The sequence below is a fragment of the Sinocyclocheilus rhinocerous genome, unplaced genomic scaffold (genome assembly GCF_001515625.1).
Source record: "Sinocyclocheilus rhinocerous isolate Xijiao unplaced genomic scaffold, SAMN03320098_v1.1 scaffold314, whole genome shotgun sequence".
Taxonomy (NCBI): domain Eukaryota; kingdom Metazoa; phylum Chordata; class Actinopteri; order Cypriniformes; family Cyprinidae; genus Sinocyclocheilus; species Sinocyclocheilus rhinocerous.
This window is the reverse complement of record NW_015630021.1, coordinates 2,104,574-2,128,208: the sequence shown is the minus strand read 5'-3', so window position 1 is coordinate 2,128,208 and position 23,635 is coordinate 2,104,574. Positions and strand designations below refer to the sequence as shown.

The window sequence follows — 23,635 nt, the reverse complement described above, 5'->3', positions numbered from 1 at the left end:
CATTTAAAAACTGCATGTTGTGTTCACTTGTGTTATCTTTTACTAATATTTAAGTTTGTTTGATGATCTGAAACATTAAAGTATTATTAAACCGCATAAACACATTTCATTAGACCAAATACACAAAATAATGTTCTTTTTAGCAGCATCATATGACCCTTTTAATAATAGTTCTATGTTTAATATAAGTGAGTTTGTCGTCGTACTGTTTTGTTGTATCCATTCGAGCAATTGATGCAGAATTGTCGCTAATTTGAAAGTGAAAGTAAAATGTGCACTGGCATTTATAAGCTATTTAAAAGGGAAGGAAAGCGAGGAAAAGAGTGTGATACCGGTATTATTGGTGTTGTCACACGTCGATTAACTGGTGGGAAAATTTCATCACTGTCATCACAACCCTATGACTTGCTTTATCTAAAGACAGTACGTAGTGCTATGTCTGAAATCAGATGTAATTTTGTTGACGTTAAAGTGCTGTATTCTACTTATTATAGTTTAATATTGTTTAAATATGAAAAGTCAGCTATAAATGAACTAATTGTAGATTAATTTCTTTAAGAAGTGTAAACATTGTAGGGCTGTCAAAACATAAGATACAAACATTATTTGGTCATCCCAATTACCCTGACATGGCAAAATTGGCTCAGCATCTATATTATTTCTATTTTTTTTAATCTAAAGGCAGAAGAGGAGAGTGTTTGGGGAAACGTGTGAAAACTGTCATCGTTTTGGCAATATCATTTGGCTCGCTCTACTGTCAGATTTGTTAATGCTTGATGTGGTTTTTCTGTTTGAAATATTTTTGAGCAACTTTAGAGTAAATATTGATGCAAATGTTTTAATTAAATTTATTAAGTTTATTAAAATATATTAAGTGCATTTAATTTTATCGAATTTGTGTACATCATTTTATTAGCTTATCATCAGCCTGTCACAAAAACCAGCCGAGAAACCCATATTGGTTAACCACTATTCTTCATGTCATGAAGTGTTTCATACCCTGTCATGGATGCTGCAAGATGTGTGTGATAGCAGTAGCTTTGGCGGAGCTCATAGCTCTACCATGTTCTGTGTGTGAGAGTGGAATTCAATATCTCAAGGAGATGATGTCAGAGGTGCCAATACAGGGAACGAGACGGGGCGGGAAAGTCGATACGACTCGGCGAAAGTCACTGAGAACGTTTTCGCCTCTTATAATCTGTTGTGACATTCCTTGAACTAAGCTCTCACTAGAAGCTGCTGACAGCACATAAGCTATCACTTTACATGGTGTGTGTGTGTCTGTCATTGTCGTAATATGGAGCGATATTCTCTTTGAGGATCGAAACCTTGGTGGTCTGAAGGATGTGACAAAGGGTTGAACAACCCTCTTCGCTGACCAGACACTGCTCACTACTTGAAGTGTTATAATCTCTGTTATATTTTAGTATTTTAAGCAATTGTAGATGCTCAGATGCGTTTTATTTATAAGTATATAAGTGGAGGCTTCATTGGATTTTTTTATATCTATTTTATGTTAAGCAATGTAGAAGCTCAGTTAGATTTATTTTTTTATTATTATTTATTTTATTTTTATTTTTTCCGCAACATTCCTGGAAGGAGAGTGAGTAAAAATTCTGTTTAATGCTGATAATTTTAGTTGATAAGTTTGTTTGGTAAAGTGAAGAAATTCTCAAGGCCTTGTCAGCGGTCTTGCACAGTGGATGGCATGTTCCATTTATCTGTATTGCATATCCAGTTTCTGGAGCACTAGTATAATGCCATATTGTTGTAACAGCCTCTGTATACTTGATGGATTTCAACCAATGAATATTCATTATACATGCACAAAGTCGTCATCAAATTTCACACACAAAACATACAGGCAGCGAGGGCAGGTTGAATCATTCCTTTCACTTTAAACGAGGCCCGGATGAATAGAGTAAAATATGCACTCTTGATTCATTGATAGCATCTTCAGCTTGAGGTAATTGAGTCGCTTTTTCCTTTCGGGCTGAATGAATAACGGCTTCACCCGATCCCTGGCCAGCTTTGCAAAATTCAGCCTCTGCATTGTTTTGCCCCCATAAAAGGGGATTCCTCCCTTTCAGCTGGGGAACTATGTCTTCTGTCTTAATTTTTCTTCATTTTAATCCTTCCATTCCCCCCTTTTTGCTCACTAGCTGAAGCATGAAGCTCGGAGTGGGGCAGCAGGCTATTGGAGGGGTTTTAAACTACAGCTGATAAATCAGACAGCAGCTCTTCTCTCCCAGTGTCTCCCAGTTTACTCAGTCCTCCAGGGACTGGGGGCCATAGCCAGTTGGGGGATTAATTTTGCTTGCATTTTTTGTTTTTTGTCTTTTCTGTTCAATTTGTCCACCCCCCCTCCCCCTCCCTTTCACGCAGAGATCTTTTCTCAGGGGACGGTGTTATGTGTTGCTGTTTTTATTAGCGCGCTGCCTAGATGAAAGACCACAGTGTTTTCGCGCAGGCCACGTTGTCGGCCCTCGCCAGAGGGAAACAAGAAAAACTTTTTTTTTGACATCATTTTCCCACATATTCCATTGGCTGAGGGGACATACTTGAGAGTAAAAGGGGAAAACTCCAGCTCTTTTGTCAGGGGGCCGTTTCTATGAAGAGGCGCTCTGCTTTTATTTTTCCGGTTTTGCCTCCTGTGCTTTTCACAGAGAGACGACAACAGCAGTGGGCTTCTTGGTTAAATGCCTCTCATCTCTTCTCTCCTCCACATACACTATTAGCATGAGAAAGGTCTGCAGTCTGGAACAGGCCTGGGGGCATTGATCAGTGCTGGCTTATAGGCAGGTTGTTTTATTTTTCATAAGAGTAACATTTCGGATCACTCCAGATAAGAGGAGCCCTCAAGGTTCTTGTTCTTAGAGGGGATATCACATGCTTTGGATAAGAGCGCTTCAACCAAATCAACCACTCATTCATTTTGGGAACTTTTTTGGAGTGTGTTCTAAACAACCAATGAAAATGATAAATAAATATGTTTCCCTAAGAATATTCATTACTAATTATTTTTGAATATTTCAATATGTATTTACTATTCTTAAATTACTTACAGGATTAGTTCACTTCCAGAATAAAAATTTCCTGATCATTTACTCACCCCCATGTCATCCAAGATGTTCATGTCTTTCTTTCTTCAGTCGCAAAGAAATTAATGTTTTTGAGGAAAACATTCCAGGTTTTTTCTCCATATAATAGACTTCAATGGGAACCAACGGGTTGAAGGTCCAAATTGCAGTTTCAGTGCAGCTTCAAAGGGCTCTACACGATTCCAGCCGAGGAATAAGGGTCTAATCTAGCGAAATGAGTAGTCAATTTCAAAAAAAAAAAATTACATTTATATACTTTTTAACCATAAATGCTCGTCTTGCTCTAGCTCTGCGATGCACGTCCGCAAATTCACACATGACGTAATCATGTTAGAAAGGTCACACGCAGTTAGCTCTTTGTCTGTGTACTACAGTTCAAAAAGTTATGATGGGGCGAAAAACTCCGTCTCAATTTATCCTCCAACTTAACAATCATCCATCATCGTTGTTTTATCTTTTTTTGTAAAGGGCATTTGACTTTCTTTGCAGGTTCGCTTTGTAAACACGGGGTGGTACTACCGCCTACGTCACGCGTGACCTTTCCAACGTGACTACGTAATGCGTAAAGACGAGCTAGTGCAAGATGAGCATTTGGGGTTAAAAAGTATATAAATGTTTATTGGTTTATGGTTCCCATTGAAGTCCATTATATGGAGAAAAATCCTGGAATGTTTTCCTCAAGAACCTTATATAGAGTTTGGAATAGCCAGGACAATATTTAATATAACTCCGACTGGATTCGTCTGAAAGAAGAAAGTCATATACACCTAGGATGCCTCTGGGGTAAGTAAAACACAGCCTAATTTTCATTTTTGGGTGAACTAACCCTTTAATTTCTTTGCGACTGAAGAAAGAAAGACATAAACGAATGACATAGGGGTGAGTAAATTATCAGGAAATTTTCATTCTGGAATTGAACTAATCCTTTAAGTACTTAATTCTGATTGGTCAGTGGCATAACATACAAATATGTATAATTGACTAGTTTCATTCACCTATCACATTATGGCTTATTTTCACATATTAAAACACTTAAATCAGTAAATAAAATACTTAAATCAGAATTTCATGCCCATTTATACATTTAATGAGGGATCAACAGCTATGTTATACACATAATAATGTACAGTCAGCCAATATTTATTGAAAAATACACCCTCACAAGTTGATTTAAATAGATAATGACCACCTGAATGTACATTATCTCTTACTTGTTGACTAAAATGTAATTTTAAACACTTGTTTAAGCATAAAAAAAAATATTCAAATTTGATGCATATCAGACTATTCTCATCTATTCTCAGACATTATTCTCATCTCTTCCTCTGCAGGTGGGGCTGTTGGACCTGGAGTTAAACCGCCTAACAAAAGCTCTGTTCCTGGCTCAGGTGGTTCTGTCTGTTGTTATGGTGGCTTTGCAGGGATTTCTTGGGCCCTGGTTCCGAAACCTGTTCCGTTTCGTGGTTTTATTTTCATACATCATCCCCATCAGGTATGTTTAGAAAATTATCACCCAGATTACTCTGTGAAAATATTACAGCAGAATCTTCAAAGCTTCAGCAGTGTGAAATGAGAAGAACAAACATATTTTAGAATGAAATTTATGAATGTGTGTGTGTGTGTGTGTGTGTGTGTAGTCTAAGAGTAAACCTGGACATGGGGAAGTCAGCGTACGGCTGGATGATTATGAGGGATGAGAATATTCCAGGTACTGTGGTTCGGACAAGCACCATCCCAGAAGAACTTGGTCGTTTGGTCTACCTGCTTACAGACAAAACAGGTATTTTATTTATATTTTTTTATTTAATTTTGTTATTTGCTATTCCTTTAAATCTTTAGATTTTCCTATCTCCCTCTCTCTCTCTCTCTCTCTCTCTCTCTCTCTTCCTTCCTTGTTTTATTTCCTCCCTCTTTCTTTGTGTTGAAACCACTCTGCCCATCCAAAGCTTTATAATAACTATTGATTTTTCTCCTGATCTTAATCTTTGTGTGCTGTTTTTCCAGGCACTCTGACCCAGAATGAGATGGTCTTCAAGCGCCTCCATCTCGGTACTGTGTCATATGGAACAGACACTATGGATGAGATCCAGAGTCACATCATCCAGTCTTATGCTCAGGTGTGACTGACATGCATCACATTATACATCACTGTTAAGACATTCGCTTTCACTATAGTGAAAGCTTAAGGAGCTTCACATTCTTCACAAACTGCTGTCGTCTTTGGTGTGTGTGTGTGTGTGTCTTTTGTGCCAACATCTGGGTGACACAATGTTAAAGCCACAGTAACAATTGATTTTCATGCTTCACGGTCCTTCATTACTGTGATGATGGAGTGGCAGGCAGGTTTGAAATGTACCCATGATATGAGCGATCATAGCCTTATTATATCCCCCCCTCAGGACGTGTCAGAGTCCGTGTCCAACAACTTGTGTGAAATTGAGTTTGACAGGAATCAATAAACATAATGTAATTTACAGCTTAACATGCTTTGGTGTACACGAGGCAGTTATAGCTCAGATTCTCTCTGGAGTGTTATGAGTATAAAGAAATGACTATTAAAAACAGCTGTTGTTTTGTAGAGAGCAAACCCCATCGTCTTATTTGAGACAGGGTGAGTGTACAGACAGATCTTGCCTGTCCAACTGGGATTTTGAACTCAAATTGTGTTTTGAAATGTCAAAATTTGATATTCATATGTAGACAATGTGGTTCATTTTAAAACCTTCAGTTTGCAAGCTTTTTGTGGATCTATAATAGCGTTCTTAGCTTTCCATAAAATGAAGTATGTCATTTTTGTGGCACTAAACTTGAGTTAATATGAAGTTGAGAAAATTCAGAGAGAAGCAGGACCTTCGAATAGTGTAGAAATGTAAATGTAAACACTTGTATGACTTATATGAGATAAAAGTAAAAGATTAATTTAGAGAAAACACCAATATTAAAATTCTTACTAATGCCAATAAGCTGATAATTATTTTCGTGTTATGTCTGATAACCGATAAATGGCCAATATTAAAATTATCTTATTTTTTCAAAATAAAAATAAAACATTTTTTTTTAATCTGTTATTTTAAATTCTACAAGTGAATTTAGACATCACAACATTTATAATGTACACTATAAAATGGATATTCTTTTTTAGATTTGTTAAATATTACAGTTAACAATGTTATGAAATTATTAGTGTTTTTTTTTTTTAGATTAAGCCAGCATTAGATAACAGCAAATATAATCTAAATGTAAAAATAGGGGACATGTTTAATTCCAGTCAATATGTCATGCCTGTTTACAACTGGCTGACTGTACATTTATCTAATCACACATTTACTGTGCATTTATATACATATTCAGATTGTCAAATCAGGAACCTAACTTAAAAACACCTCACTGCTGGCTCACTCTCTCAAATTTGTAAGTACCTGCATCTGCGATTTGAAGGCTGTGTGCAGGTTGTCATCTCTTCCCCTCGGCAGAGCTCTGAGGAAAGAGGAGTTCATCAAGAGAAATCTCCTGCTCCAGTGGAGCACAGCAACCCCTGTCAAACACACACACACACACACACACACAAAAAGACTCACAGTGGTGCTTATGTAAATTGATAAGTTTCAGAGTCAGGGTGGGATTCCTTCGTTGTGTGGGGAGACACTGATGAAATCTTCACGCTTTTCTGACATAACTTCATCATTTAACTGATTTTTATGTGTTGGGCTGAATCCCTTTTTGAAACAAATATCTCTTCCTGTTAGTGAAAGGAAAGGATGACTTAAATTGTCACAGAAATTTTTTTTTATTTCAAATTAATTCTGTTCTTTTTCTATGCATTAAACAACGCTTAAAAATTCCACAAAAATATTAAAGGGATAGTTCACCCAAAAATTTAAATTTGATGTTTATCTGCTTACCTCCAGGGCATCCAAGATGTAGGTGACTTTGTTTCTTCAGTAGAACGCAAACGAAGATTTTTAACACAAACCGTTGCAGTCTGTCAGTCATATAATGGAGGTGAATGGGAATCACAGGCTTTGAGAGTAAAAAAAAACATACACAAACAAAACCAAATTAAACCCTGCGGCTCGTGACGATACATTGATGTGTAAAGACACAAAACGATCAGTCTGTGCAAGAAACTGAACAGTATTTATACCTCTTTTTACCTCTGAGTTCGAACTGTCCTGAGCGGCGTCGCGTCCTCCTGAGCACGTTCTCAACAGCAGGCGGATCGCAGACTTATAAGTGCATTACCACCACCTATCTCTCAAATGGACCATTGACACGTCTATCGACAATCTCAATTAGGAGTGTCAATGGTCCACTTGAGAGATAGGTGGCGGTAATGCACTTATAAGTTTGCAATCCGCCGTAAAGCAAGAAGAAGAAGACGACGCCTCACGCGCCTGCTGTTGAGAACGCGCTCAGGAGGACGCAACGCCGCTCAGGACAGTTTGAACAGTTCGGACATTGCGTGAATCAGAGGTAAAAAAACGATATAAATACTGTTCAGTTTCTTGCACAGACCGATCATTTTGTGTCTTTACACATCAATGTATCGTCATGAGCCACAGGGTTTAATTTGGTTTTGTTTGTGTATGTTTTTTTTACTCTCAAAGTCGTGATTCCCATTCACCTCCATTATAAGACTGACAGACTGCAACGGTTTGTGTTAAAAATCTTCGTTTGTGTTCTACTGAAGAAACAAAGTCACCTACATCTTGGATGCCCTGGGGGTAAGCAGATAAACATAAAATTTTCATTTTTGGGTGAACTATCCCTTTAAGCTGTTTTCAACACTGTTTCTTGAGCACCAGCATATTAGAATGATCTCTATAAGATCATGTGACATTGAAGACTGGAGGAACGGCTGCTGGAAATTCAGCATTGCCATCACAGAAATACATTACATTTTAAAATATATTGATGTAGAAAACGGCTGTTTTCAGTTATATTAATATTTCACAGTATTACTTTATTATTGATCAAATAAATGCAGCCTTGGTGTGCAAGTGATGTTATTTCTGAAGTTAAGGCACACTCTTGTTATTTCAAAATTGTGTCTTTCCAGGTGAGCTCGGCGCAGTCTAATGGCAATAGTGCGAGTTCAACACCCTCTCGTAAACCACAGCCACCTGCACCAAAGGTCCGCAAGAGCGTGAGTAGCCGGATCCATGAGGCCGTGAAAGCCATCGCCCTCTGCCACAATGTTACACCGGTGTACGAATCCCGTGTTAATGGTGTCAGCACGGAGCCAGAGAGTACAGAGGCTGACCAGGACTTCAGTGACGACAACCGCACTTACCAGGCCTCCAGTCCTGATGAGGTAAGAACGATGGGATGTTCTATTTATTTATTTAATAAGTTGTTTACTTATTTATGGAGTCAAAATTTTTTTTAAAAATTAAAAAATTTTGCGTTATGTTTTGTATTTAGTATTTTACCTCTCTTTACCAACTTATGTTTTTTTCTGCTTGAGCGGTTTTAGCAACAAAAAAAACCGAAAAAACAGGACATTATTTTCTTTTTTATTTCTATTTATTTTATTTAGAATTCAGATAGATTGCATTGACACTGGTCTCCTCATTCCTCTAACGGTGTAATCCTATATATCGCTGCTTTAGTATTTATGACTCCCCCACTTTAGCCTTGAATTTACTGCCTTATTGGATGGTAATATAGACTCTGTGTTAGTTGAGAAATCTGAGAGGGCTCAATAAATATCAGAAGCAGAGGGGGCAGGGGTAGGTCACACACCAGGAAGGACTCGGTCATCATTTGTGTTGAGAGATCGTAGATATTTATAGATCCGTTGTAGAGCAACAATATTTTGAATGAGTTGTTGGTAAGAAAAGCACTAAATAAATGGCAGAAAAGGCATTGAGGCCAAACATATGTCACAAAGGTAACGGTCCTCAAATAGATGGAGGGAAACGTCAGACTCGTTATAGTTAAATATATTTTTAATGGAGGGGAATGAAGAGTTGTTTGAGGTTCGAATTGGAGGTATAATTCACCCAAAAATTTAATTTTTGTCATCAATTACTCACTCTCATAATCTTCCAAACCTGTTTGACTTTCTTTCTTCTGTGGAACACAAAAGATGAAATTTAGCAGAATGTTTGGCATTGCTTTTCATCATACAATGCAAGTCTCCAAAAATGACCAAAAAAACACCATTAAATTATTGTAACAGTAATCCATATGAAACCGAGGTATACCAAAGTATAACCTATTGCATAAATTTTCATTAGCATATGATATTTTTATATTGCTTTTTGTCATTTTCGGAGCTTCACATTTTGTGAAGCATTTCTATTTTGTTGTCTATGGAATAAAGAAAACCATATCCGTTCTGAACAACGTGGGTGAGTAAGTAAGTGATAACAACATTTTCGTGTTTAGGTGAACTAATTCTATGCAATGTTTGCTGTTCCCTTGCAGGATCTAATGAAGATGAACTAATGAAGAGCAGTCGTTTTCAAAGCATTGATCGTTTTCAAGACAATGCGCCAGTCATTATATAAACTGAGAATATTCTGGTGCTCTTTCATTTTTCCTTTATACAGACCAAGCATCTTTTTCTTCAGGACCTTCTGTAGACGTAGATATCTTTTGAGAGTGATAAAAGGAACAAGAAATCTGTCCATCTCCCTCTTTAGTGGAATTGCCTGTCCTCTCTTCTCCCTTGATGTGTCTACTTATTTATTTTCTTTAATGCCCAGGTCTTATCTCTCCAACGTCTTCACTCCGGGATTGATCAATATTTAATTTTCTCGGAGAGACTAGCGGTTAACACTAGTCTTTCTCTACGTGTCACTCTCATCTGTGCCTGTGTCTGTGTGCTCGCCTTTAATATGACAGATGCATAGCGATAATATTCCTAAAGAGAGCCGAGTTCAGAGATTGAATATCCCAGATGCCTTTCGGCACACTTACTTGAAGTCATTTGTGACCTTTGACCCCAGAGTGTCAAGGGTCAGAGGTTTATTATGACCTTTAATGATCGGACATTCTCATGAGCAAGTCCGTTTGTTATGTCCGATAATGAAGTTTTACTTATGAGGGGTAATAGAAGTTCACTGATGGTTTTATTAGTGGTTTTGGCTTATTCAGATGAGATGACAGTGTTTATTGGCTGTTGACCTTTGCTTCTTCTAGGAAAAATATAGTATTGACCTCTAACCTTTAGCCTATTAAATAGAAGTTGTCACAAAAAGATGGGCCACTCGGACAGGAGAGTTATGGCATGTTCAATTCTTTCAGAATGAGGTTTTTTGTTAGAATGAGGTTAAAGTGGATGCATTCTTAGTCTGCTTTTGATTAACAGAATGATTCGATTTTTGAATTTAAAATCTGTAATTGGGAAATGGAATTTGTAATATGAATTTTTAAATTAAATGTGAATTTTACAATTGTGATTTCCAGGCCTAGACAATTTAATAATTAATAACAATATTTAATCATTTATAATAAATAAATAACTTGCTATAAAATGTATGATAGATAATGCAAGAAATTGTTCTTTGTGAGTGCAATCTTTAGAAAGTTATTTTTAAAAAGCCAGTAATCAAACAACTGGAAAAGTCATGAAAAGTCATTGCTCAAAAAGTGTGAAATAATACACTGTTATAATAACGAAAAGCGAAAGATAGAATTCAGATAAACTTCTCTCAGCATATTCCTGGATGAAACTGCTCTGTCAGATAAAACCATCTCCACTTTGCCTTCTTTATGACGTCATATCATATTTCCTGTCACATCTGGTCTCTTTATTAAATAACAGCCACGTCTTCATTTGTGGTCGTAGGTCACATGGTGCGGTTTCAATCCTCTCTGCTTCTTGAAGGCACAGTGATCTTGGTTTATGATTACAGCTTTTCTTCCTGTACTGCTGAAATGATTGATAGAGTGTATTAAAGGCTCTCCCCTGTGTCGTAAAACAGTTCCCTGCTCGTCTCCTGAAGGCATTTCCCCACCACCTGAGTTACTTTTGTGTGTGTGTGTGCGCACGTGTGTGTGCTCTTGAGGGCATCATTTAGCACTGTCAGGTTTATAGAAGACTGGCTAATTAGTGATATCACATTGAAATGCCATGAACTGCCATGTTCTAGCTGTGTTCTGATGTGTGTAAGAGCAAAGAAAGCAGTTGTAATCACAGAGCGGCAGAGGATTTTAATGGCATAATTTGCATGGATGGTTATTATCTTTCAGTCTTGAGATAAACAGTGCATGCAGTGGGGTCAAGTAGTCTGAGACACAACTGATCAAGATTTTATATAATTTATTACTATCTTTTCCAATTTCATGCAATTTTTATATAAATCCTATTGTCAGCATAACTCAACTATATAATATTGGCATATTTCAACTAGAGCAGGAAGTTGAATTATTAACATGGATTATAGAATGTCTCTGTATTTGGATTTACTGGCAGAAGCACTGTCCAGCATGATTTGAGAATGATCCAAACAGGATGTTGTGCTTCAGTGTTAAACAAGAAAATCTGACTTTACATTAATTCACATGATCAATGTCTTAAATTTTATTTTCGGAAATTTCATTAGTGACCTTTTGAATCCTAAAACTTTGTCTATATAAATGTAAATGCCTCAGATGTTTTTGAAAGAAAACCAAATTATTTTATTTTATTTTGATTTATTTCTTTTTTGTTTTATTTTATTTAATGTACTGTTTTCTCTGTCACTGGAAGCTTTTGTCATCAAGACAAATTCCGTGTGTGTGTAAGCACATTTGGCAATAAATACCTGTATGATTCAGATTTTATTTTATGGTTTTACTTTATTTTATTCATATAATAATTTATTAGTTTTTTCATTTATAATACTTTTGAATATTATTTACCTATCTATCTACCTATTGATCTATTTTATTTATGTTCAAATTTTTACATTTTAGTTATTAATTTTTAAATCTAATCATCAGCCATATTATAAAAGACTATAAATATACCCAGGTCTTTAAAGATTATCTGATCATTGAGAGCAAAAAGTTGCATGTAACTGGTCACAAAAACAGACCTTTTGACAACAAATCGTTCTTTCACATGTTGTGTAGGTGGCTCTGGTGCGCTGGACTGAGAGTGTGGGTTTGACTCTGGTGAACAGAGACCTGACGTCCCTCCAGTTGAAGACCCCAGCCGGACACATCTTGACCTATTACATCCTCCAGATCTTCCCCTTCACCTCTGAGAGCAAGCGCATGGGCATTATTGTCAGGGTGCGTATCCAACTGCAAGTGTGTTTGTATGTTTTCAGAATTACATATTTCTCTAATTTCAAACACTGTAAAAACATCTGGAGAGAATGTGAAAATGTGTGCACGTTTGAACTTGTTTCCTCTGTAGTCTGGCTTTGTGTCCTTTAGCCTTTGTTGAGTAAGCTATTATATACTTCAGGACTCTGTGTACTTGAGTGTGTCATGTTTGTTTGTCTGCTACAGTGCATGCATAAGAGTATTTGTGACTAAGCTTTTGACATGCGTTTATGCAGATCATCTCTGTTTGTCTTCTTATTTACTGATAACTTTAGGGCTCCATGTGCCATCTGTGTGATTTTGTGCTCCACATTTGGACATGCTAATGATTTAGACATGATTTGGATATGTTTTTAAGTGTTCTCTATTGAACTGATTGTGTTTCAGGAGGAGGCTACGGGCGACATCACATTTTACATGAAAGGGGCTGATGTTGCTATGGCGAGCATTGTACAGTACAATGATTGGCTGGAGGAGGAGGTAAGAATGCTTGAACCATTGTTGATGAGAAAATAGGCATTCTGCTTTTTCGTGTGGGTTGGTGAGCTTATGAATAAATCTAATTGTCTGTTTCTGTGACCCTTCTTTGTGTTTTGTTTTGTTTTGTTTACTTGCATTTTTAATTGTTTTTGTATCCGGCTACGGGCGACATCACATTTTACATGAAAGGGGCTGATGTTGCTATGGCGAGCATTGTACAGTACAATGATTGGCTGGAGGAGGAGGTAAGAATGCTTGAACCATTGTTGATGAGAAAATAGGCATTCTGCTTTTTCGTGTGGGTTGGTGAGCTTATGAATAAATCTAATTGTCTGTTTCTGTGACCCTTCTTTGTGTTTTGTTTTGTTTTGTTTATTTGCATTTTTAATTGTTTTTGTATCCGATTCATAATCTGTCTTTGTGTGTGTGTGTGTGTGTGTGTGTGTGGGTATCAAATGGCAGTAAAAGCAATCAAAATATGCAGTACCTTTATATTTGTTCCTCAAATGTAATTTATCCACACAAAAACAAAAAAGAAGAAGAAAAATGTCACCAGATTAAGAGATACTCACAAATTTGGATGTAGTGTTGACTGGTGTTAGTTGTCACAATTTCAGTAAAATAAAAAAATAGAAAATAAGGCAGTTATGACAAAAAATTAAGAAACCACAATGTACGAAATAAAGTTATATACTTACACTACCGTTCAAAAGTTTGGGGTCAGTAGGAATTTTTTATTCTTTGTAACTTTGTATTCAGCGAAGAATCCCGATGTAATAAAATAAAAAATAAATATAAGAAGATCTTGGTAGACGAACTTACACAAGTCTAAAGGTTTGGAGTCAGTAACATCTTTTTGTGACAGTCAAGACATTGTTTATACGCTTACAAAAAAAAAAAAGTATTTCAACAATACTGTTGTTTTTTTTATGGAATTCTTCATCAAAGAATCCTGGAAAAAAAAGAATCACTGTTACCACTAAAATATTAAGCAGCACAACTGTTTTCAACATCGATCATTTTCACCAGATCAGTTTAAGAGAATGATTTCTGAAGGATCATGTGACACTGAAGACTGGAGTAATGGCTTCTGAAATTCAGCTTTGCCATCACAGGAATAAATTCCATTTTAAAATATATTAAAATAGAAAAAATTTATAAAATATTTTACTGTCTTTACTGTATTTTTGATCAAATAAATGCAGCCTTGGTGAGACTTTCAAAAACATCAAAACATCTCCAAACTTCTGAACAGTAGTGTATATACATATTACAGTTACACATTTATAGTATAAACGAGAAAATGCGTAATATATGACAACGTATTGCCCCAGTTCCCATATGTCTGTCATTCCAACTCACTTCCTCAGTAGGTACCGCCAGTGTTTTTGGTATTGAATCCCTTGTAGGAATGACTTTATGAACAGATCCCTGTTGAATTAAAAATCAACACATTTGATAAGGTAGCGCTAAGCATGACAAACAGGTCGGCTTGTCCTAGCCTCTGTGATCAAGGACAATCTGCTCAGCCCATCATCACACATGCATTTCTTGCTTTGATGATTACAATTGTATTGACAATATGCAGTCGATGAGGGGCGGAGATGAGGCTTATTAATTAATGAATGACCTCAATAAAGGCATATGACTGGGAGCATCATGTCATAATCCTCATCGGTCTGTTCACGATGCGCTATGTGTGTATATGTGAGACGCTGCTATAAGGACAGGTCAATAAGTAATCACTGCATCGCTTTCGCCTGTTGGATTTTCATATCAAATTTAAACTGCTGCACCACATTTTTCAGTCTGCTCAAAGATTCCCACAGGCACTGTTGTATTTTTCACGATTGATCCTTCCTGTGTGTGTTTATTTGTTTGCATATCTCTATTTGCGTGACAGTGTTTTGATGTTTCCAGTAAATACAGTTGTGTTAAAAGCATTGTTTATATCTTTGTTCTCATGCTTTCTGTATACCAATTGAGTTCACAGTCTAATACACAACCACTCACACGACATGGCTGTAGCTGATGTAACTGTAGTTGTGTGTTGCATTATGTTGTCTCAGTGCGGGAACATGGCCAGAGAGGGCCTGCGGACACTGGTGGTGGCTAAGAAATCACTGACTGAAGAGCAATACCAGGACTTTGAGGTATGATAAACCAGCTGTATTTCCACCCTCAGTAAGTTAAATAAATTAATATATGGTTCATATATAGTGATATAGTTTAAAATATGTTCCTTGATCATTTTCAACTTATCAATATTCATGGATTTGCTCTGAAATGGTGTAAAGTTGTGATTTTTGTGCTCTGACAGAAGAACCATCATTTTAAGCAAACAGTCATTGTTGACTAGTAGATCTAATTTGTTTTGTGTAATAAATAAAATGCAATAAAAGATCATTTTAAAAGATGGATTTGGACAAAGGATTTGACATTCTATACCCAAACTGATAGCTTACTTTGCTGCATTATCAACTTGTTCATTTCCTAATAGAACAATATGACCTTTGAACCCAGCAGAAGATACTAAAAATTGACTCTGTAAAAGGTCTACTGTAGTTAAATTGCTATTTACTGTGGGGTATTCTTTTTTATTTATTTTTTATTTATTTATTTTTTTCCATTGCTTGAAAACAAAATTTTGAATTTGTAAAAATTGTAACATTTCTAAAATTAGAATGGCTCTGGATAAATGTTGACAGAAGATGATATGTGACCCTGGACCACAAAACCAGTCATAAGTAGCACAGGCATATTTGTAGCAATAGCCAAAAATACATTGTATGGGTCAAAATTAAAGATTTTTTTTTTAATGCCAAAAATCATTTGGATATTAAGTAAAGATCATGTTCCGTTAAGATATTTTGAACATTTCCTACCGTAAATATATCAAAAATGTTTTATCATTAGTAATATGCATTGCTAAGGACTTAATTTGGACAACTTTAAAGGCGATTTTTTTTTTCAATATTTAGATTTTCTTGCACCCTCAGATTCCAGATTTTCAAATAGTTGTATCTCGGCCAAATATTGTCCTATCCTGACATATCCTGACCATGCATCAGTGGAAAGCTTATTTATTCAGCTTTCAGTTGATGTATAAATCTCAATTTCAAAAAATTGACCCTTATGACTGGTTTTGTGGTTCAGGGTCACATATATGTATGTGATCAAATTGGTTGTATTTTCATTCCAGCTTATGATGTTGATAGAAGGAATATAAGTATTGGCTAACATGAAAATTAGATATCAGGTGGCATTAAAGCACAATTTATCAGCATTAGATTAGATTATTAGATTGCTAATTTCTTTCACACTGTATTTGGTAATGTTTTTGGCCACTGCTTAAACTTATGTTACCAGCGACTGCTACTTTACTCACTGCAAGACTTATAATTAGATGATTCGGTAAAGAGCATGTAAAACATGTAAGCATGTCAAATTCAATTGATGAATGAAGGTTGATGATCATCTAAGAGAAACGATCAGAGGGGGTAATGTGAAGGAAATCTTTTAATTAATCATAACTAACAATTATTTTTCTTGCAGGCTTAATATTTGAATGGTTTTGACTAATAAATGTCTCCACCTTTTGGGCCAAAGTTAGTGTGTTGCAATAACGGATGCATATGGACAAGGCGGCTAGACGTCTGTCTAAATATAATAACCATAACAACCCCATGACTTGAGTAACAAGCTGAAGTAATCAAAAACCAAGTTTGCTTTGCCAGTAAGGGTGGAGGGAGGAGTGGGGGTTGTAATCTGTTGTACTCTTTTTGTTGGTGAGATTCTCTTTGATTGGTTATGAGGCCTTCCTGGCTGTGATTAAAGCATATTCAAAGGCATTGTCTGAAATCTGTCTGTTATTGGAACACTAAAAATGTTAGTCCCGAGAGATAGTGTTCAAAAGGGGCAAGACGCTGTCCAACTCAGCAGGGTGTCACCAGAGACGTGCTAAATAGTATAAATTCGTAAGTGTAATCAGAGATGCCTCAGGTTAACTTAAGTCAGGTGTGTTGATGGAATTTCTACCACAGCATGTTTTCACACATTTTTTCAAACACACGGAAAAATATATTTAATCACTTTTATGCATATAGAACCAATATACACTACTGTTCAGAGGTTTAGGGTCTGTAAGAATTTGTAATGTTTTTGTAAAGTTTCTAATGCTATACCAAGGCTGAGAAAATACAGTAAAAACAGTGATACTGTGAAATATTATTACAATCCTGTGATGGCAAAGCTGAATTTTCAACAGTTATTACACCAGTCTTCAGTGTCACATGATCCTTCTGAAATCTTTCTAATATGCTGATTTGGTGCTCAAGAAACATTGAAAGTTGCTTAATATTTTTGTGGAAACCGTGATGCATTTTTTCCCTTCAAATTTCTTTCATGAATAGAAAGTTTAAAAGAACAATGTGCATTTTTGCTATTAAAGCAAGGCAAGTTTAAAATCCTTATTAACTTATCACACATTTTATCCATATTTCTGTCTGTTTAGAGTCGTTATAATCAGGCGAAGTTGAGTATCCACGATCGCGCTCTGAAGGTGGCGGCAGTGGTGGAGAGTCTGGAGAGAGAGATGGAGCTTCTGTGTCTCACTGGAGTGGAAGATCAGCTGCAGGCTGATGTCCGGCCCACACTGGAGCTCCTCCGCAATGCTGGGATCAAGGTACACATACAATAGATGGCCAAAAATATGTGAACACCCAAACACCATACCTATATAGGCATGTTGAGCATTTAACATCGTGTCTACACCGGATGCGACAAAATACAGTAGAACCCATTATAATCAGTGATGCTGTCTACACTGGACGTGGTGCGACGCAACACGACAAATCCCCGACAGTAAACTGATGCCTTGTTCTATTTATGAGGTGCTGACACAAATTTCAAATGATTTGCAACAGTCACTTTGTCGCATCCAGTGTAGACAGCCTCAAGCTGTTGCGGCGCGACGTGACAACTGTCGCGTCCGGTGTAGGCACAGTGTAATATTAACGTTTAATATTGGGTTCTTCTTTATGTTTCAGATCTGGATGTTGACCGGAGACAAGCTGGAAACTGCTACATGTATCGCCAAAAGTTCCCACTTAGTTTCTAGAAATCAAAACATCCACGTTTTCAGACCGGTAGGATCAGAACCACTGATGATTTGGATTTTTAAGTGAAGTGGATTTAGTGTGAACGCTCTATGGTGTTTTTGTGGCAGGTGTCCAACAGGGGCGAGGCTCATCTGGAGCTGAACTCTTTCAGAAGGAAACACGACTGTGCGCTGGTCATATCAGGGGACTCTCTGGAGGTAAAAAAATAAAAATAAAAACTTATATATTCAACAAAATTATGTATGATCAGTTTTTATTTTTTCACACTGATTATTTGTGGCCCATCAGGTCTGTCTGCGCTACTATGAGCATGAATTTGTGGAGCTGGCGTGTCAGTGCCCCGCTGTGGTTTGCTGTCGCTGCTCTCCCACGCAGAAAGCTCAGATCGTTCGATTGTTACAGCAACATACAGACAACAGAACATGTGCCATAGGTCAGTCCTCTCCACTTCTCTCCTCAGTCTGTTGAGCTTTAAGTCCCATCATCCAGTAGCTGAGACAAAACCCACTTAAACTGAACTCTCTCCAAGGACATGAATCTTTGAGAGCGGTAAAGATGACTGTCTTCACAGTGTCTTCTCATGTTTTCGCCCTATCATCTTTCTTATCTCTGTGCTCAGGCGATGGAGGAAATGATGTCAGCATGATCCAAGCAGCAGACTGTGGTATCGGTATTGAAGGGAAGGTGAGGTATTTCTCATTAATGTAGATAGTTTTTTCCTGTTGCTGTAACTTTATTTCAATTCATCTTTAATTAATTATATTTATATCAAATAAATTCTCATTACCAGAATGTGTAGGTGTTTTATTTTTAATTTTTTTGGGGTGTAATTCCCTTTACTGTTGAAACTTGTTACATTCTCATTACTGTAATAAAGTTTTTTTTATTTAATATTATTAAATTAAATATAATCTCATTGCAGTGTTGATAATATTTATATTTTGCATTTTAATATAGGGCTGGACGATATGGCCAAAATTGATATCACGATATATTTGTATAATTTGTTTAATCAAATTTTAGGCATTATGTTAACGAGAATTTATGGGAGAAATATGCATAAACGTTGTGAAAATAATGTCATAATGCAAATCATCTTAATAGTCATACATTTTATTTTTATTTATTTTTTTAGATAAAATATGATCCGGGCATGTTCTTGACAAGTTTCATGACAGGTTTCATGATTTCAGAATCTGTCTGATTAAGTAGAAGTGTCATTTAAAACTAAACATAGCTGTTGTTTCAGGAGGGAAAGCAGGCGTCTCTGGCAGCAGATTTCTCCATAACCCAGTTCAAGCACATAGGCAGACTGCTGATGGTACATGGCCGCAACAGCTACAAACGCTCAGCAGCTCTGGGCCAGTTTGTCATGCACCGTGGGATGATCATCTCCACCATGCAGGTAACATACACACAAAGAGTGAAGAACCTCATGTATATTTACACTTCTGTAGTGATATAGTGACCATTACAGTAAATTGGTTTGCTCTCAACACAAAGAGCAACACACTTATGTTGCTGCTATGCAGCCTTTTGATTTGAAGTGCTAATATCTTGATTTGAATTTGTGTCTTTTCTTCTCAGGCTGTGTTTTCCTCTATTTTCTACTTCGCATCTGTTCCACTGTACCAAGGTTTCCTCATGGTGGGGTAAGTAAAGGCTGGTTCTCACAAAACTAGTGAGCTGCCTACCTGCACAGCATTTTTGGACATCCATAAGTGCCTTTAAACATGTGTCACATTTCCTAACTTCATGCCTATTTGTTTCTAGTTACGCCACCATCTACACCATGTTCCCTGTCTTTTCTCTGGTGTTGGACCAGGATGTGAAGCCTGAGATGGCTCTGCTGTATCCTGAACTCTATAAAGACCTCACCAAGGTAACAATATAGCAAACCTTTTAATAGTAATGACCAGAACTAACATCAGCTCGAGTATCTGCATGATACACATGATATAAGTTACAGGAATGAAGGCATGAGTTTGTGTTTGCTGCATGACAGGGATGCTGACTTTGGTTTTCCCTCCACTAGGGTCGCTCCCTGTCCTTTAAGACCTTCCTGATTTGGGTTTTGATAAGTGTATATCAAGGTAAATGGATGAACAGTGATATTTTTGTATGACTTTAAACTGTACCTCACCAATAACCTTTACTCTCATCTCAGTTGTTGTTTTTTGTTTTTGTTTGGCATGATCTAGTCATTGCAAAAAAACTTGTGAATTCTTAGAGCCACAGACTTTTTAATTTTTATGTTTAAAAGGGTGATTTTTCTCAGTGTTGCAACAATACTTCAGGTTCTTATATTAATATTTTTACTTTTTTAGATATTCAAACAAAAAACAGCAGGTCATTTTAATAAGCAGGATTTCTTGTTGTATTTGATGTTTGTCGTAAGGTAGTTGAGGGTACCCAGCCTTTCTTTAATAACAATGTGTTGTATAATTTCTTACTTAAAAGAAAAAAATAATTGACCTATTTTTGGTTGTCACCAATCCAGATGCTAGTCTACTTGCAGTGCAGAAGCATTTGATTGTCCCCCAATTGGCATGTTCAGTGTATTTTTGAAAATATGGTACTATATAAATATAAACACTTTATTTAAAGTTTGGGGTGAACGTAACAGAATTCTTTCAAAAACATTAAAAAATCTTTTAGGATTAGGTTGGAACCCCAGGAGGAGTGATGCATGAGTTACCAGCATTGTGCCTAGGTTGATCCAGAGGGATTGTCTCAATAGTAGAAATTTACTGAACAAATATAAGGGAAATGTAAACGTAAAAAAAAGCCAGTCCAATCTGAGATAACACCTCATATATAAACTAAACCATAAACAGGCACAAGCAGATGTTCTTTACAAATAAATCTGTTAACGTTTCATCAGATAAATAAACATTGAAGTGCAATATAACGTGTCTCCCGTGAATTCAGTGGAGCTCTTTTTTTGAATGTGATTTTCGGACCGTTGCCAGCTCTCGCGCGCACACGGCTGTCTTATCCGCACTGTAAATCGATCCACACAGTGAGCAAGAGATCAGTGTCCCCGTCTGACAGCTCCTGCTTTTTAATTAAACCTTAATACAGAGAGACAAGAACAACAGGGAAATATGAGCAAAGATTTCATTTAGTCCAGAGAGTAACCCTGAGGAATGTTCGCTGTATGAAGAGAGGCAATTATGTGATCAGTTAGAGGCCATTAGGCTGGATTGCGCTGGCATTTATGATTAAAATGAAAGCAGAGACGGTTACAGTAGGCTGAGGAGCCGAGTGAGCGTGGAGCCTTGCGAGCAGCGGTCAGAGCTCAACGCACTCATGTGTGAATGGGGGATCAGACCGTGAGCGAGGGTCAAGAACTTTCTTCATCACGGAAGAAACTCGTTCTAGATGGACATCAGTAAACCTTATGGATTTGTCAGGTCTTGCAGTCTAAATGACCCTAGCAGATCTTTTTTTTTTTATTGTTAGTTGTTCCCCTGTTTAATTTGTTAACTACTAACGTGTTTCATGCACATGTGTTTATACTCATTATAACACTAAACTGACAGCTTTATCTTAGTCTTTGTTGGTTCATCTCAAACACATTCTCTGTTTGTCCACCAGGGGGCATCCTGATGTACGGGGCCCTGGTGCTGTTCGATCAGGAGTTTGTGCATGTGGTGGCGATCTCCTTCACTGCTCTGATCCTGACGGAGCTGCTGATGGTGGCACTGATGGTCCGCACCTGGCACTGGCTCATGGTCGTAGCCGAACTTATCAGTCTTGGCTGCTACCTCGCTTCCCTCGCCTTCCTGAACGAATACTTCGGTAAGAACTGACACAAGTCATTTTTTGAACATTCTTATTTCATTTTATATTTTTACTTTATTTTAATGTAATTTAATTCTGTTTTATTTCATTTATTTATTTACTTGTTCATATATCAATACCTTTTTTGTAGTTTTAAATACTTTTTGAATATTATTTACCTGTCTACCTTCCTCCCTACCCATTTATTTATTTATTCATTCTTTCATTTGTTGTTTATATTATTTTTAGTTTATTTATTAATTGCCTATCTATTCTTAAATTTGACACTTTTTGCCTTTAATTTATTTTTTATTTAAATGTAAAATAAGTGAATAACAAACATTTTTAAATTTAAACAAATCAAAAATATAAAAATGTTTATTCCATCTATCTAGCTATTGTTCTATCTATTTATCGTTCTGTCTATCATTCTGTCTATTGTTCTATCTAGCATTTTATCCATCGTTCTATCTGTCTATCGTTCTATGGTTATGTTCTATCACTGCCATTTTTATCTATCTATATCTATCTATCTATCTATCTGTCTATCTTTCGCTTTATTGTTTTATCTGCCTGTCTGTCTGGCTATATAGTACATTTTTAATTCTCTCTCTCTCTCTCTCCCTCCCTCCCTCCCTCGCTCCCTCCCTCCCTACTCTGTTTCCCCTTAAGCTTAAATAAAAGGCCAAATAAATGAAAATGTCCTCTGTAACAGATGTCCTATAGGCTCTGGTTTCAGTGTTCAAACCGAACACACATATTTAGTTCAGACTGATGTACAATAACTTCAGCTTTTAAGCTCTTTCTTCTTCTTTCTCTCCATCTCTGTTTTGTGACTGTGCCTCAGGCATAGGTCGCGTGACCTTAGGAGCTTTCCTGGGTAGGTTTGTCTTTCCCTGTGTTCACTCTGTTGTTTCACCAGCTATCATTTCCTGTCTCCACAAACATGTCCGTTCTCCTCCCTCGGGTTTCAGTCTCGTGTGGTGTGGGCCCCTGGATGAGAAGGAGCCATTCAAATGTGCCCTAACCCCGTGATCACTCATTTTTCAGAACATTCTATCGGTGAAGTGCATCCCATCCACTTCATCCACAGCCTAACAGACTTCTTTTTCATAACGTGTGAAAAAGGCGCCTTGATGATAATATAAACAGTTTGACCCTGACGTTTTATTAATCTGTTTTGTTTGTCTTCAGATCTTTCGTTTATCATGACACGGGTGTTCTTGTGGAAGGTGTGTGTCATCACACTGGTCAGCTGTTTGCCGCTCTACATCATCAAATATCTGAAGCGGAAATTCTCCCCACCAAGTTATTCCAAACTCTCCTCCTGAACTTTCCATATGGTCACATGGTGTCAAAAGGCGTGCCTGACACATTAATAAGCACACGTGACTGCTACATCAAACACTTTGAAACTCATCTGTTCCTTTTTTTTAAATGCTGGATGTTAGTTCACCAAAAAATTAACAAGCTAACATCATTTACCCACCCTCATGTTGTTCTAAACCTTTATGGAAACACAAAAAGAGAAGTTTCTGCTCCTTTCCATACAACGGTGACCATAGGGCTGTCACGTTTCAAAATTGCACCATCTTAACGTCTGCTTTTGAGTTTTATCTTGAAGGAAATTCCTACATGTTTGAAATGACATGAGGGTGAGTAAATAATGACCAAACATTCATTTTTGAGTAAAACCATCACTTTAAGCATTAGCTACAAATGCCTGAAAGTGCTTTTACGATGCTGTTTATGTGTGCTTCATGAATGCTTTTTCAGTGACATAATGTGATTTATGCCTGTATATATATATATTGACTTTGCCATTATAAACTAATATGAGTGTTTCTGTGCTCATCATGTTTCTGCACTTAAAGATGGTGGGAC

General features: G+C 36.9%; 1 protein-coding gene across 1 annotated transcript in view; it reads left to right on the top strand.

Moving 5' to 3' along the window:
• Positions 1–23,324, top strand: part of LOC107739605 (probable phospholipid-transporting ATPase IIB) — a 42,468-nt gene extending 19,144 nt beyond the window's left edge. The window contains exons 11-29 of the mRNA XM_016551765.1: positions 4,433–4,593; positions 4,739–4,881; positions 5,106–5,218; positions 8,161–8,415; positions 12,168–12,329; positions 12,753–12,845; positions 14,915–14,998; positions 17,359–17,529; positions 17,894–17,992; positions 18,073–18,162; positions 18,254–18,398; positions 18,585–18,649; positions 19,215–19,370; positions 19,553–19,617; positions 19,739–19,847; positions 20,001–20,058; positions 21,566–21,769; positions 22,599–22,631; positions 22,946–23,324. Of these exons, the coding sequence (XP_016407251.1) occupies positions 4,433–4,593; positions 4,739–4,881; positions 5,106–5,218; positions 8,161–8,415; positions 12,168–12,329; positions 12,753–12,845; positions 14,915–14,998; positions 17,359–17,529; positions 17,894–17,992; positions 18,073–18,162; positions 18,254–18,398; positions 18,585–18,649; positions 19,215–19,370; positions 19,553–19,617; positions 19,739–19,847; positions 20,001–20,058; positions 21,566–21,769; positions 22,599–22,631; positions 22,946–23,082 (2,343 nt within the window). The 3' untranslated portion in view covers positions 23,083–23,324. The remainder of the gene's footprint in view (positions 1–4,432; positions 4,594–4,738; positions 4,882–5,105; positions 5,219–8,160; positions 8,416–12,167; positions 12,330–12,752; positions 12,846–14,914; positions 14,999–17,358; positions 17,530–17,893; positions 17,993–18,072; positions 18,163–18,253; positions 18,399–18,584; positions 18,650–19,214; positions 19,371–19,552; positions 19,618–19,738; positions 19,848–20,000; positions 20,059–21,565; positions 21,770–22,598; positions 22,632–22,945) is intronic.
• The last annotated feature ends 311 nt before the right edge of the window (positions 23,325–23,635 follow it).